This window comes from Zootoca vivipara, chromosome 9 (genome assembly GCF_963506605.1).
Source record: "Zootoca vivipara chromosome 9, rZooViv1.1, whole genome shotgun sequence".
NCBI lineage: Eukaryota > Metazoa > Chordata > Lepidosauria > Squamata > Lacertidae > Zootoca > Zootoca vivipara.
The window spans coordinates 67111013-67127129 of record NC_083284.1 but is presented as its reverse complement, the minus strand read 5'-3'; the positions used below and the strand labels follow the sequence as shown (position 1 = coordinate 67127129).

At 41.2% G+C, this 16117-nt stretch overlaps 1 protein-coding gene and 1 pseudogene across 1 annotated transcript in view; one reads left to right on the top strand and one right to left on the bottom strand.

The window, feature by feature from the left end:
- Positions 1 to 9124, top strand: part of TBC1D19 (TBC1 domain family member 19) — a 63555-nt gene extending 54431 nt beyond the window's left edge. The window contains exons 20-21 of the mRNA XM_035112914.2: positions 616 to 686; positions 6989 to 9124. Coding sequence (XP_034968805.2) covers positions 616 to 686; positions 6989 to 7063 — 146 coding nt within the window. The 3' untranslated portion in view covers positions 7064 to 9124. The remainder of the gene's footprint in view (positions 1 to 615; positions 687 to 6988) is intronic.
- A 6335-nt stretch (positions 9125 to 15459) lies between these two features.
- On the bottom strand, positions 15460 to 15640 carry LOC118084582 (U2 spliceosomal RNA; annotated as a pseudogene).
- Between the last annotated feature and the right edge of the window lie 477 nt (positions 15641 to 16117).

The window sequence follows — 16117 nt, the reverse complement described above, 5'->3', positions numbered from 1 at the left end:
TGTGCGCAGATACTGTATTCTGCCTGAGAAAAGTGTTGGTTTGTGAGTGAACCAGAGAAAAATCACATTTAACTTTTTTCTCTTTTTTTTGATAATAATTGTTATTTATTTTCAATTACAGTCCAATAATAGCCTCATTATAACAATACAAAATTATAATACAAATACTAATACCAATAATTCAAATACCAAATTATATAATTTAGGTGTCCCCCGTGTGCTAGATTTGATGGTTTGATGATTTTCTTTATTTCTGCGTTCCAGAAGCTTATTAATTTCAATTATATTCTGGTCAAAATAATAATCCCTTATACAACAGCTGCAATATTAATAACTTCTATTCATGGTGACAGATGATTTATAGAACTACAAGTAAGGCAAAAGTCACATTTAACATAAGAAATTCTTAATATATTTATTCTGTTGTGCACTTGATTTTCTCGTACGGCTTTTCTTTAAAATGAAACTGTCACTAGAATGGCGCATTTAAGCTGGCTATATAATATTTCCCAAACTAAGTGATTACTGAATTGAACGTAAAGAATAGCTAGACCAAAATATCTGTAGCAACTAATTAATAGGCCGCCAGTCTAAATATTGTGCATTCTTTTTCAGTCCTGGCAGCTGCTGTGTTTGCTTTCCGAGCTGTGAATCTAATGGAGGTGACATCACTGGCCGCAGCTGAAGTAAGGATAAGTTTCAGTGGGAGAAAATGGAAATAGTTTGTGACATTTTGCCAACCACAGTAATTTAAGCTCCGTGTGCACATAGCATGCAATGTGAGGCTCTCTGCTGAAATTCTTATCTCGGCTAAATATTCAAAGGAAGTTATGAAAATATATGGATGAAGCTCATGATACTCTTATGACACATACAAAGAAGAACGTTTAAACTGGGTTATAAACACTATGAAATAATTGAATTATTATTTTTTCAATTCCACTTAGGACCTTTCATATATGTACTTTGAGTGTACGTTCTTTAAAGTGTGCACCACTGTTCTGAGAAGAATGATAGAATATCTAGATAAAGAGAGAGAAATTCCTAAATATACTTTAGGGCAATACTTTTATTAGGCCAACCAAAGCGTGCAAATCTTTGAGTCCTGCTGAACTTCAGTCAGGGTAGAGGCCAAACAAGGCAAATGGAGGGGATAGAAATTGGCTGCTGGTGAAGCTTTGAATCTTCATCTGCTAAGAGTCTTCCAGAATATTGGAGGAAGTAGCAAGTATTCAAATGAGGCTTTCTCCCTCGTTGCTTTGTTTTGCCATGTAGCCTGATAAAGGCTATTTTGGGACATGTTAGTTGCCTTAATAAATGATACTGCCCTAATAATGGATTTTGGAACCCTTTTCCCGGACCAACATGGCTACTTTTTAACTTTTTTGGGGAAAATATGTTTTCTATGAATCACTTCCACTATGTGTAGGTTTTCAAAAGACAATATACCGTTACACTCTCACAGTGCAGTTCTAAACATCTACTCAGAAGTAACCTCACTTCTCGTAGTGAGGGAACCGCCAGAAGGCCCTTGGAGCTGGACCTTAGTGTCTGGGCTGAATGATGGGGGTAGATATGCTCCTTCAGGTATACTGGGCCGAGGCCGTTTAGGGCTTCAAAGGTCAGCACCAACACTTTGAATTGTGCTCGGAAACGTACTCAGGACCGGTGTTATATGGTCCTGGTGGCCACTCCCAGTCACCAGTCTAGCTGCCGCATTGTGCATTAGTTGCAGTTTCCGGGTCCCCTTCAAAGGTAGCCCCACGTAGAACAAATTGCAGTATCCAAGCGGGAGATAACCAGAACATGCACCACTCTGGCAAGACAGTCTGTGGGCAGGTAGGGTCTCAGCCTGTGTACCAGTTGGAGCTGGTAGATGGCTGCCCTGGAGACAGAATTGGCTGTGCATAATTTTACACATCACTATTGTGCCTTTGCTTTACTCACATTTGTTTTCCTAAACAAAATGGCTGCAAATGTTGTAACCTCTTCTCATAGGGGAGTTTTCCAGCTTCCTTAGCATTTCAGTTGCCAGTTTCCATGTCTCCAGTATCCCGATGATAGTTACTATGAGTTTAATCACACCATTGTTTTCTTCTGCTTCCCTAATGATCCATAGTATAGATTCTACATTCTTCATAGCTGCTGCAATACTGTGTGGCCTTTTTCACCTAACTATTAGCCATGACCCCAAGATCTCATGGTATATTACAGTGGTACCTCGACTTACAAAGGCGATCAGTTCCACTGTGCTCTTCGTATGTGGAATCCTTCAGTTGTCAAAGTGTCCATTTTGCGCATGCACGAAGCGCTATTTTGCGCTTCTGCGCATGCGTTGACCGCGCGCACCACTTCTGCGCAGGCGCAGAACGTGCACGCGTCTAAAAGACTTCCGGGTTTGCTGACTTCATAAGTCGAAACCTTCGGAAGTCGTGTCATTTGGATGTCGAGGTACCACTGTATTATTATTTATTGAATTTATATACCACCCTATACCTGGAGGTCTCTGGGTGGTTCTCAGAACAAAATCCAAATATAAAACCACAAAATATATAATCAGAATTAAAAGCAGCAACCCAATAACATCCCCCCCAACCCCACATTTTAAAAGGGCATAGGATATCAATCAAATCAAACAAAGGCCTGGTTAAAAAGGCAGCGCCTTAAGGTTTATAATGAAGTTAGGATATTTTGCCCCAATGTACTTTATACATACTTGCACTGAATCATATTTGCCCATTTTATTTCCCATTTGTCCAAACCTAAGAGCAGCAGAACTACCAACAGGAAACTGGTATTTCCTTTCTGTATCATTAAAGGTCTCCCTTTTCGTTTCTCTCATTTTACCTGTACAGTGGTACCTCAGGTTAAGAACTTAATTCGTTCCGGAGGTCCGTTCTTAGCCTGAAACCGTCATTAACCTGAGATACCACTGCCACTGCGCCGCCGCTGCACGATTTCTGTTCTCATCCTGAAGCAAAGTTCTGAACCTGAGGTACTATTTCTGGGTTTGCGGAGTCTGTAACCTGAAGCGCCTGTAACCTGAAGCGTCTGTAACCTGAGGTACCACTGTATTAGTCACCTTGCTTTCAAAGGAATGAACTTTGTCCTGAAGAGCTAGTTTTTCAGTTATTGCATCATGTCGACACAAGTTGTACCCAGCAGGCAGATAGGTGTACAGGTGGCATTCTGGATGACATTCTCATTTGGGATTTTCCTTTTGGGGATTTTTTTTTAAGCTAAATCCAGTGCTGTGAGGTTTGGTGAGGTTTTTTGAAAAGCTTCCTCTAGTTGGGGAAGGGAATGATTGTTAGTTTCCTGGCCCCATTGTGTTGGCAAACTCGCAAAAGTTCCTAACTTTCCCAACTCCTTAATTCAGTGCTTCATGTCTAGGGCTCCAGCTCATCTGCAGAGCTCTCTCCAGATTTTTACTCAATATGGCTAGCTTTCCCCCAGTTATGTAAAATGGCTGGCCTTCAAAAAAAGGGTGTGTTTGGCTAGTTTGCAGCTCCAAAGCAATTCAGGTGTCTTGGTTGCTATGGAACATGAATCTCAGCTAAAGATTACAGCTAAAGATGGTTAAGGTCATATCTAAACACATTCAGTCCCATGGAAGAGTAGGTCAGATTTATTGTGAATGCCTTTGGCTACATGCAATCAAATGACTGATTATGACTTAAGAGTAGACATACATAGGCTTATACTGCACCCATGTTGGAGCCCAGAAGCATGGCTCTCTTTCACCTCTGCTAAACTTACAGTTTGGGACACGGGTGGCGCTGTGGGTTAAACCACTGAGCCTAGGGCTTGCCGATCAGAAGGTCGGCGGTTTGAATCCCTGTGACGGGGTGAGCTCCCGTTGCTCGGCCCCAGGTCCTGCGCACCTAGCAGTTTGAAAGCACGTCAAAGTGCAAGTAGATAAATAGGTGCTGCTCCAAGTGGGAAGGAAAACAGCGTTTCTGTGCACTGCTCTGGTTCGCCAAAAGCTACTTGGTCATGCTGGCCACATGACCTGGAAGCTGTACGCCGGCTCCCTTGGCCAATAACGTGAGATGAGCGCCACAACCCCAGTCACGGCTGGACCTAATGGCCAGGGGTCCCTTTACCTTTAAACTTACAGTTTAGTTTTCAGTTTTTTAAAAATCTCCCAGGAATTCAGCTAAACTATATTCTACTGCTAAACTAAATCTGTACTTGGAGCTTTTCACTTCAAATATGCTAGCTTTACTCTTTCCAAGGCTTATCTGTGGTTAATCTGTCTTAATTGCTAGAGTAGAGGTAAAAAATGGTAAATTGCTGCAGGATTATCTTCTTGGGGCTTTGTTCTTAAATCTGTTCTAACCCTGGTTTAACTTTAATGTAGGTTGTGCTTAATTTATATGTGCACAGCTGCTTATCTTGCCCGACTCTTTGCCGCCTTCTTGACATTTTGCCTTTGGGCTGTGATATTACAAACAAATAAATATAACTTGAGGTATGAACTGATGAGCAATCACAGTTAGAAAATTTTCATATACAGTCGTACCTTGGATCCCAAACACGTTGGTACTTGGACGTTTTGGTTCCCAAATGCTGCAAACCTGGAAGTGATCCGGTTTGTGAACTATTTTTGGAAGCCAAACGTCCGACGGGGATTCTGCAGCTTCCGATTGGCTGCAGGAGCTTCCTGCTGCCAATCAGAAGCCGCACTTTGGTTTCTGAACATTTTGGAAGTTGAATGGACTTCTGGAATGGATTCCATTCGACTTCCAAGGTACGATTTCCAAGGTACGGCCCCATTCACACATAACAAGGCAGATTTCTAACTTACTGTGGTTTTTCAAGAACCAGTTCTGTGTTTACATGGGCTGCCAGGTAGCTCTCACTTCGCTCCTCCCCTGGTAAGAACAAGACAAACCTTGGCTTTCTGATATCTCTGAGCCAGGGATCACGCTTGGCTCTCGTAACAGGCAACAATTTCTTGCCAAGCTACAGGCGTGGTTTTTTGTTGGCTTGCTGTTCATGACTTATTAAGGAGCAAAAACAAACAAAAAACAAAAAAACCCACAATATGTGCTTTGGAAAGATCCCCTGGTTTATCCCACTCATATTCAGAGGTGAGGGGGAATGAAATGGGAGTGATCAGGCTGTACACTAGAACGCTCTTGTTCTCAGTTAACAATGATAAGCCAGAAAACTTCTCTCTCTCTCTCTCTCTCTCTCTCTCTCTCTCTCTCTCTCTCTCTCTCTCTCTCTCTCTCTGTGTGTGTGTGTGTGTGTGTGTGTGTGTGTGAGAGAGAGAGAGAGAGAGAGAGAGAGAGAGAGAGAGAGAGAGAGAGAGCAAGGTAATATTAAAGAAAATGCAAAACCAGTTCATTACCAATCACCTTCTTTCTGTGTTCAACACTTCAAGAGTTATCCACACATCCGCTATTTGCCTAACTCAATTAAGGGAGCTATATTTAAAAGGTTCATCCATAGTCATTCTGCAGGACATAAGTCGTGCCCTTATGCAATTTAAAACTTTGAGCTGATGAGTACACTTTCTAGTATTTGCACCGTCATATATTTTCAGAAACCACAGATGCTCATGGTATTTGGTTCTTCCTCCCCACTCCCCTTGCTAGTTTTGTACTATTGCTTTTTGTTGTTGTTGTTACTAATACATTTTTATGCCTTTTTAGTCCCCAAGTGGCCCACATTTGATTAGATTTATTAGAACATTTTTTAAAAAAACAGCATGGTTTTTTTATTTACTTTATGATTAGAAAAAACTGTTGTCCTAAAAAAATAGGCATGGTATCAATACAGAAACAGAAAATCCTTATCTAAGGCAGAAAATCTAAAGTTCTGCTGTGGGGGATACACGGTGACCCTACAACCTTTGGCTATCCACTGGTACCTCTGGTTACAGACTCCTTCAGGTTACAGACTCCGCTAACCCAGAAACAGTACCTCGGGTTAAGAACTTTGCTTCAGGATGAGAACAGAAATCCTGTGTCGGCAGCGGGAGGCCCTATTAGCTAAAGTGGTACCTCAGGTTAAGAACAGTTTCAGGTTAAGAACGGACCTCCGGAACGGATTAAGTTCTTAACCCGAGCTACCACTGTACAGATCTCATATATTTCTAATGGAAGGAAATATCATTACCATGGAGCCACCACAGAAAAAGTCCCTAATATCAGTAGTGATCATCTCTATTTCAGATGGTGATACCACCTGCCGAAAGGCCATATTCCAAAACTAAAAAAATGTGGAGACAAATGTCAGAGGATACGGTTACTTAAATATCCAAGACTTGGGCTCTAAAGCTTTAAAGATTGACACCTTTGTTGCCATGAGAAGATGAACTGCATGATTTATTATGTTTCCATAAATGATCCTTCCATTTATCCCTTATCCCCACCACCACACCCATGCACTTCTTAACAGTTTCATGATATTTTGTAGATTGCATGGTATAACCTTTTCTGTCCAGGCATCATTTCTGTCTGGACAAAATGTCCCTCAAAATATTTGGACTGGGGAGAGTGGTCTTTGCATTTTGCTGCCTTTATGAAAGTGGGCCATCTGTACATGATTATGCTAAGCACTCTTACTTTAAAATAAGATTTTAAGAAATAAACGTCGCTCTCACTGAGAAGGCTCACTGTGAAGCATTCTTACAAATCAAGACTTATTTCGCAAGTACTACTCCAGACAAGCAGGATAAGGGTTCCTAATGTACAATTATTTTTAGATACAAGGTGAAATGTTAGACCGTCTTCTGCACCCATGATACCACATATATTTGAATGAGGCCTAAATCCTAAAATAAGGATTCAGTGTACTTGATCCCACTGTGTATAGGACTCTCATAGTATGGTTCAGAATAAAAAGAATTTCTGTAGATAAAAGCAGAAGCAGGTAAATCAAGGAGATGTCATTAGTTAATGTTGCAATTTTTTTAAAAAGTGACAATTATTTCTTAATTATAAACATAATGTGACATTTCCCCCTTTTATTCCAGGCTGTACTTGCTGATCTTTCGACTCTGAAAGTTATGCCTCTTCTTCAGATTTTTCTGTTCGCCACCGGTACTTGATGTTCGTCAGAGCTGCTATGCTACATTGCTAGATTTCATCAGACGCTAATAATAAACTATGCAACACTTTCATTAAAATCAAGCTCAAATGTTAATGGGTGGAATTCTGCAAGAGTTAAAACTGCACTTCTCACCTGGAAACACCCCCCCAAAGCTTTTTGCATATCAACTTAGCGTTGCTGCATGCTGCTGAATTTTAGCCAAACTGCAGTACCTGGATGTAATGCAATTCACATAACAGCCAATCCACCTACGTGATAACCCCCAAATGCATGTACAATTAAATGCACCAGGTAGGAAATAACGTATAATCATTCTAGAGTTCAGTTCTGCCTTTCTGACGCTGTAAGGTGGAGAAAGGATGTCTTCAGTTATAATCTATTATCCAGTCACACCATCCGTCACCTTAAAAGTCCTGCAATACTTGAAAAAAGTATTTCTTTAAAGTATTTAACTTTAAAAGTGTAATAATAACACTTCCTTTGAGGAATCACAGCAATACCTCTCTTTGCAACCTTTCTATATCATTCCTGATGGAAGAAGCATCTTGTTTTATTGTTCTTGGCTGGAGGCCGAGGACGATTTTAGAGTTGAAGGTGGTATGATGGAGGCATCCTTTTTCTGTGACGTACTCCCTTTTCCCTGCTGTTCCCTTTGGACCAACAGGTTTTGTCAGATTTTGAAACACTCCCCAAAATCTGTTCGTTTTGGAGCTGACAGCAGGACCGATCGGCAACAGTTGCCCTTATCATAGAACCTTCCATGCCGTGAAAGAAACTAATCTTTCTCCTCCAGCCCTTACCAACTTATTCTCAACCCTTTATCTTTGGTCCGGGGTGATTCTGCTTTGCAAAGCTTTATATTTGCAGATAAAAATGCCTCAGCACAGCTTTCTTCAGAACCTATCAAAGCCTTTCTGAACGTGAGCCAAAGCAGTTGCTTGTGAATGACGTCAATAGTTTTCTCCCCCCCTAGCTCCCACCTCCTCTTTAGGAGCTGAATGTGCTGCATCTGCCATTTCCCTAGCCCCTGCTGGTCCAGGAACTTGTGTATCAACTCGCTGAGTCTAAGCTCGTATTGCTGCGTGACTTGAGTCGTGCTGCCGTCGGGACAGACAATCTTTTACTGATTATGATTCGTTGCCCACCCACCTCCCTTTTCTCCAGGGATTCCAGTAAGCCTCCCTAAAATCCTAATTGATTACCAGGTTGTTCTAATTTAACCACATACAGCTGTTGGCCAAGATTGGATGTCGAGACCTCGTTCACAGTAAAGCTGTATCATTGATATGCTGTGTTACTTTTGGCCAATTTGTTTTGCGAGGTCCACTTCGCCCTTGCAGTTCCCAGAGGCGTAAAGACATAACTTGTAATACTCCCCCCCCCATCTAAAGGAAGTTTTATGAATGTTCCTCGGCTCCATGTTGTTGTCTGTCATTTGCAGTATTAAAATCTGTGTAGAAAAGAGAACGGCATGCCTTTTGAGCAGATCCACAAAATGTGCCCCCCCCCCCCAGCATAGACCTTACTGCAGAGAAACTTGCACCAGGGATTTGAGAGTCACTTGTCCACCTGATACACGTGGCACTCTCATCATCCAGATTTTGAGCTGGAAAAATGTAAGATGGTGGCAACCTACACTGATATTTGCCCATTTTCCAAAAGTGTATTTTAAAGGTTGATTTGAATAATTTAAAAGTATTTTATTTATTGTACTGTGCACAGCCTTTTCTGTTGTTGTGAAGCTTCCATTGCATTGACCTTGGAGCTTATTTCCTCCTTTTGTTAACTGAAATAATAAAAATGGTGTTTTCTTTCGTAATATATATGCTGGCTGCAGAATCTGTTGTTTGGTTTTGGGATACTTATAGACCACTGTGAAGCATTCCCCAATTTTACACCTAGCATAGATAAAACCTCGTTTGTGAGGTGGAAATACATCTCTCTCCTCTCTCTACAACTAAACAATTCTGCATACAACCAGGTTTTAAATTGGGATGTTGTTGTACTACAGCAGGCATCCCCAAACTGCGGCTCTCCAGATGTTTTGGCCTACAACTCCCATGATCCCTAGCTAGCAGGACCAGTGGTCAGGGGTGATGGGAATTGTAGTCCAAAACATCTGGAGGGGCGAAGTTTGGAGAGCCAGTGTGGTATAGTGGTTAAGAGCAGTAGACTTGTAATCTGGGGAACCGGGTTCGCGTCTCCGCTCCTCCACATGCAGCTGCTGGGTGACCTTGAGCTAGTCACACTTCTCTGAAGTCTCTCAGCCCCACTCACCTCACAGGGTGTCTGTTGTGGGGGAGGAGGGGAAAGGAGATTGTTAGCCGCTTTGAGACTCCTTCGGGTAGTGATAAAGCGGGATATCAAATCCAAACTCCTCCTCCTCCTCCTCCTCCTCCTCCTCCTCCTCTTCTTCTTCTTCTTCTTCTTCTTCTTCTTCTTCTTCTTCTTCTTCTTCTTCTTCTTCTTCTTCTTCTTCTTCTTCTTCTTCTTCTTCTTCTTCTTCCATCATCCCTAACCATTGGCCAGGCTAGCAAAGGCTGATGGGAGTTGGAATCCACACAAGCACAAGTTCCACACCATTGCTTTAAATCCTGTTAGAATGCAGTCAGTCCCAAAAGTGTATATCCCACATAGTACTTTTTTTTAGCCAGTGTCACCAATGGTGCAGTGGCAAAGTTTGAAGTCCAAGAGCTCATCACAACAGCCTCCAGACCCCAAAGGAGAGTCCAGAGATGAGGAGCACCATGACTGCAATTCTTGGATTACTGCAATGCGCTCTACGTGGGGCTACCTTTGAAGGGGACCAAGAAACTACAATTAATCCAGTATGCAGCAGCTAGACTGGTGACAGCAAGCTTTTACGTTCTTCTTTGTTGTTGGCTTGAGGTCCTAAGGCCAGAGTGTCATAAATAAACCACCCTTTAAAAAGTTAACACCTTGTTTATGAAAGAACTTCAGCCACCCCAAACACAAATGTTTGGTTTTAATGATGAATGCAAAATATCTTGAAAAGAGGTGTTACCGTTTAAACCGCCAGCTTGAAGTAGGAACTCCGACAAAGAAAAGGAAAGAAGTACCCAGCCTTCTCCTAATTAGTTTGTTTTCTCTTTATTTGCGCTAATCTTCCATGAGCAAACTCGAAAACCTTGTAATCGCCTCATTCACTTGCCAAAACATGGATGGTCTGTCAGTCCCCCTGGCAGCTGACGTCATAACTCCTGCCCTAGAAAAAGTCCTCTACACTAGTCAAGTTCCCAAGCATTCTATCCACCCCACCCCACCTTCTTGGATCAAGCATCTTGGATCCAGGTCTCTGGTTTGAAACCTAATGGTGCTACTGACACAGGTGCAAGCAGAAATTTCCAAACCATTTTGAGCCCTGTCTCTGTTTTGTCAGCCACACATACTATCTTCGTTTGGAAGTTGGGGGCTAGAGATACAGCCACGCATTCAGATAACATCACTTGGTTTCTCATCATTTGATGTCTCAAAGATAAATGTGTGAGCTGCAAAAGCTTTGTGAGATGTTATAAATGTTTGACCCGTGAAGACTCATTCACACAAGCAAGCTATCATGAATTGTATACTGCTTAATAAAAAAATCTAAGTGGCTTATTATTATTATTATTATTTCCCCAGCCACTCTGCTCGGCTTACAGCACATTTAAAAATTGTAAAAAATTTAGATGTTAAAAATTTCCCTATACATGACTGCCTTCAGGTGTCTTGTAAAAGTCAGATAATTGTTTATTCCTTGACATCTGATGGGAGGGCTAGGTAAAGGTAAAGGGATCCCTGACCATTAGGTCCAGTTGTGACCAACTCTGGGGTTGCAGCACTCATCTCGCGTTATTGGCCAAGGGAGCCGGCGTATAGCTTCCAGGTCATGTGGCCAGCATGACTAAGCCACTTCTGGCAAACCAGAGCAGCACAAGGAAACACCGTTTACCAACCTGCCGAAGCGCTACCTGCCGTATTTATCTAATTGCACTTTGACGCGCTTTCGAACTGCTAAGTTGCCAGGAGCTGGGACTGAACAACGGGAGCTCACCCCGTCGTGGGGATTCGAACCGCCGACCTTTGGATCGGCAAGCCCTAGGCTCTGTGGTTTAACCCACAGCGCCACCCGCGTCCCTGATGGGAGGGCTACAGGGTGGGTAATTTCAAGAGTCCATATACAGTATGGGCTTTCACACCATTGTTCAGGGTTCTCCCTCCTGCCTATGTTGAGTGGGGACCCTGTTACAACAGTTTTCCTTGAATAAAGATCAGGCTCTAGCCGCTTTGCTTCTCAATTTACTTTTGTTGGCCTCTGTTATTTCTCCTACCGATAGGGAACCCACTTAAGGACTCTATACGGGCATCGGAATATCCTTTAAGGGAAAGGGATCGGTTTTTCTTATAACACAGTCTAAGGGGAGCATTTCTCCTGTACTTTGAATGGAGGTGTGGAAGAGAAAAGCTGCCCTTGCTAAATTCCTTCTGCGCAACCACTGATGGCACAAATTCAGTCATTTTACCGTCAGAAAGCTTCAGACTAGTTTTCTCTGAAAGAAGCAGTTAAGGATGCTTTTCGTTCCTGTTTTATTTGCATCATGAGTCAAGGGCAAAATTCAGATATTTCCTTCTGGCATGCCCCAAAAGGGGCTTCAGGCAATGGGTGTGTATGTGGCGTAGAGAAGGGATGGTTTCTGCTCAGAGGAAAATAATTAAGAATCCCACGGACTTTGAGCAAAGCTAAAATGGACATCCTCGGGATGGCGGCTGGTGGCCATCCCATAATTTGTCCATGAGGTGTTATGGTCGATTGGGAAAGGTTTAAGGAAGTGATTTCCATTAAGAAAACCTTTGTTCGGCTTCCTGTGTTTTTGCTGGTGTCCCACCATGCAATTTGAATATAATGATACCATTCAGTCGGTTTAGAAAGTTATTTTTTAAGTGCAGCAAGGCTAACATTCACAGATGGTACATATATAGGTATGAATAAAGCTTCTGTAAGCATAGATGCAAATTCCTAGATGCTACAATTGGGTTGGAGTGTTTGAGGGTTGTTTTGTTTTGTTTGGGAGGGGGTTGTGGCTGTTGTTGTTTTTTGGATTTTTATGCTAGATCTTGTGAAGTATGTGGAAATTGTTCCATTTGGTTGTGTATTTTAAAATTTATTGTTTATGACTGATTTTGTCACGTTGCAGTTAAGTATTTTTTTTCATGTTGTAAACCGCCTTGAGCATGGTTTGAAAAAGTGGCATACTAATAAAATTATGTGTGTGTTCATGTATGTACTAACTACAGAGTCTCTTTCCCTCTGCCAGGCTAAATCAAGTACAGAATCATCATCATCATCATCAATCTTCTTCTTCTTCTTCTTCTTCTTCTTATTATTATTATTATTATTATTATTTCAATTTATATACCACCTTATACCCAGAGGTCTCAGAATAAAATCAAAATATAAAATCAAAATATAAAATCAAAATATAAAACCACAAACTACATCATCAAAATAAAAACAACCCAATAACCGCCCCCTCCCATCTCAAGCGGCAATGGAATTCCTGTAGCTGTTAAGTGCCTAAAGATTGCATGATGAAATGGAACTCCTTATTTTCATTCCAAATTTCAGGTAGAGACCACATGTGTGTGTGTGTTTTTGTGTGTGTGTGTGTACAGTTGCATACTATTTTGAGGTACAAATTAGCAGCAGGGCCCAGCTGGGCACCTTAAAGATTAAACTGCAAAAAGGGGGGAAGGAAGGTATTTTAAAAGAAGTTGTAGGTATTTTACTGGTCCCATCACCTCCTGGCAAATAGAAGGGGAAGAAATGGAGGCAGTGAGAGATTTCACCTTCTTGGGCTCCTTGATCACTGCAGATGGTGACAGCAGTCACGAAATTAAAAGAAGCCTGCTTCTTGGGAGAAAAGCAATGACAAACCTAGACAGCATCTTAAAAAGCAGAGACATCACCTTGCCGACAAAGGTCCGTATAGTTAAAGCTATGGTTTTCCCAGTAGTGATGTATGGAAGTGAGAGCTGGACCATAAAGAAGGCTGATCGCCGAAGAATTGATGCTTTTGAATTGTGGTGCTGGAGGAGACTCTTGAGAGTCCCATGGACTGCAAGAAGATCAAACCTATCCATTCTTAAGGAAATCAGCCCTGAGTGCTCCCTGGAAGGACAGATCGTGAAGCTGAGGCTCCAATACTTTGGCCACCTCATGAGAAGAGAAGAATCCTTGGAAAAGACCCTGATGTTGGGAAAGATTGAGGGCACTAGGAGAAGGGGACGACAGAGGACAAGATGGTTGGACAGTGTTCTCGAAGCTACCAACATGAGTTTGACCAAACTGCGGGAGGCAGTGGAAGACAGGAGTGCCTGGCGTGCTGTGGTCCATGGGGTCACGAAGAGTCGGACATGACTAAACGACTAAACAACAACAACAACAGGTATTTTACTCCATAAGAACTATAACAATGTTGACACGGGGCAAACAGAACACCCTCTTTTATGGAAGCAGAGGCCCAGTTAATATGAAATAATTGCCATTCCATCTGGCAAGATACCAGAGATACACTTCCTTGTGAGACATAACTGCATATAATCTAGGATAATGGGCCGGGGCCTGGCTGATCCTGCTGTCATTCCTAAATGACATTAAAAAATAATATTATGCTTTTCAGGTTTATACACTAATTTTGCAATCATTTTAACATTTCAAAACTTGACTTCCTTCCCCCTCTTTCTGCAGTTCCCTAAATTTATTTTTAATATCTTCTGCATTTCTAAATTAACTTAATTTGCTCATTTATTCATCTTCTTTAAATATATACGGTACTCTTATGAAACTGCAGGTTATTACAATAATCCTGCCAATGTTCTTGCCCGTTTACAATTTATCTGTAAATATTCAATAAACCATTTCCATTCTTTTATTTAAAAAAAGTTTGTTATCTTAATTTCTTATTCTTCCGGTAAGTTTCACCATTCCTAAATGACATTGGATCCCTTGCTCATCAGAATGTTTATAGCCAAAAGACATTGGGAGAAAGATATGCTTTCCACCTTGCTTATTTTTAGATCACTTTTGCACAAAATTGTGACTGATGTGGTTCGCAATATATCCAACCAACAACAGCAATGAAAATAACTTATTCAAAACAAATAGAAATAATATCAGTAAGTGACTACCAAAAAAAAAAATCAATCCATACAACATTGTTCAAAAGGGTACATATAAACTAACTTAGTTTCGTAGCTTAAATGAAACAGAAGAGAAAGTAATACCAACAAACAAACACAATAAAAGCGCAGTAGTATACAAAACAACATGTTTCCAGATCATTCAGTCGTATAGATCAGAGACTCAAATCTCTCAACATCCAAGAACCAGGCTTCATTTCTCACCTAGAACACAGACATTGCTACCAGCTCTCACCCAGAGGAGTCTAATGCCCAGCATTATTGCTGGTTCTCATCCCATGCGGCAGACAATTACCTTTCTTCCGTAATCTCCCACCAAGCGAAAGGGGTTACACTTCCTCTGAAGGAGCAGGTTCAATGCTCCACCTGTGGGATGTGATCCATGAGAGGCAGTCAAATACAACATTCCTTGTAATGCTAGAGAAGACATGCGAAGGAATGTTTGGTCCAGCCAGTTGAAACTTCCTGTTCCTCCTGGCTGGAGCATCCTTCCTTTTGCATGTGACTAAAGGTGGGTGTGACCTAACCTCTCCAGGTAACAAAAGGATGAGTCACGCAGCACTGTCTCACTTTCTTCTTCGTTTGACCTGCTTTTAGCTAGGACTGCTCTGCTACCTTTCAGCTAGCAGAAGCACTGGGATTTCCCCTCCCCCAAATATGAGGTAGATCTACATGTACAAATTTGTAACTAAATCTGCCTTCAGGGATCCAACTGTGAACTGATGTAAGTAAACTTCATTTATTGACTTTGAATAAGATTGTGGCGTCTTTATTCTTTTAAGAGGAATTCAAGGGAACTTGCCAGGAATGTACAAGTCAATCTCAGACAGACTGAATTGTACAACAGTGAGAGGCTTATACAAGCCTGCAACCAGCTATCTGCTGTGCATGTAAAAAGGGGAATGTAAACCCTGCTAAGTAAAGGAACTTGCTAGCACAAGTTAGGAAGGACAGTAATAAACAATATATCCTCTCCTGCTACCCTGAACATTCCCACACCACCAACCTCCTTCTGCTCTCAGACAGCCTCTCATCCATCTGCCTTCTTACAACATACTCCCTCTCAAGATCCTCTTAGCTGAACTCAGTAGAGAGAAGGAAGGGACAAAATCAGTATTAGTTGGTTCTGACTCAAACTGCTGTTGTGCCCCTTCAGATCCAACCAGCAGAATATTTGCAGAGAGAAAAATCAGAATTATTTACAGTTTCATTACCGACAATTGTACTAAAATGCAAGACTTGTGGCCATTGTTACCTTTGGACATTTACTAATCATTATGCAAAAAGGAGAGAGAGAGGCTTAGTCTAAAAATTGCCCTCTATCTGATAAGAAGAGATATGGCACTTGATCTTAGCCAAAAGGCCGAGAAGCGAGAATGTTGCTCGTTCCAAAATGGAAAGAAGCAGAAGTCCCAGCAAAGGAAGAATGGATCAAAAAACTTATGGAATATGGAATATGCAGAAATATGCAGAAATGGTGAAACTTACCGGAGGAATAAGAAATCAAAATAACAAACTTTTTATAAAAGAGTGGAAATGTTTTGTCAAATATTTACAGATAAATTGCAAACAGATTAAAACACCAGCAGGATTACTGCAATAACCTGCAGTTTCATAAGAGTATATATTTAAAGTAGATAATTAAATAGGCAGATTATATGAATTTGGATATGCAGAGGATATTAAAAGATAAATTTAAGGAACCACAGAAAGAGGGGGAAACAAGTCTAACCTTGAAATGTTAAAATGATTATACCGTAAAAATTGATGCAATGTAATTTGAAAAGTAGAAATAATTTTTTAAAAAAATAAAATAAAAATTGCTCTCTATCTTGCTGGATGTGAATGAGTT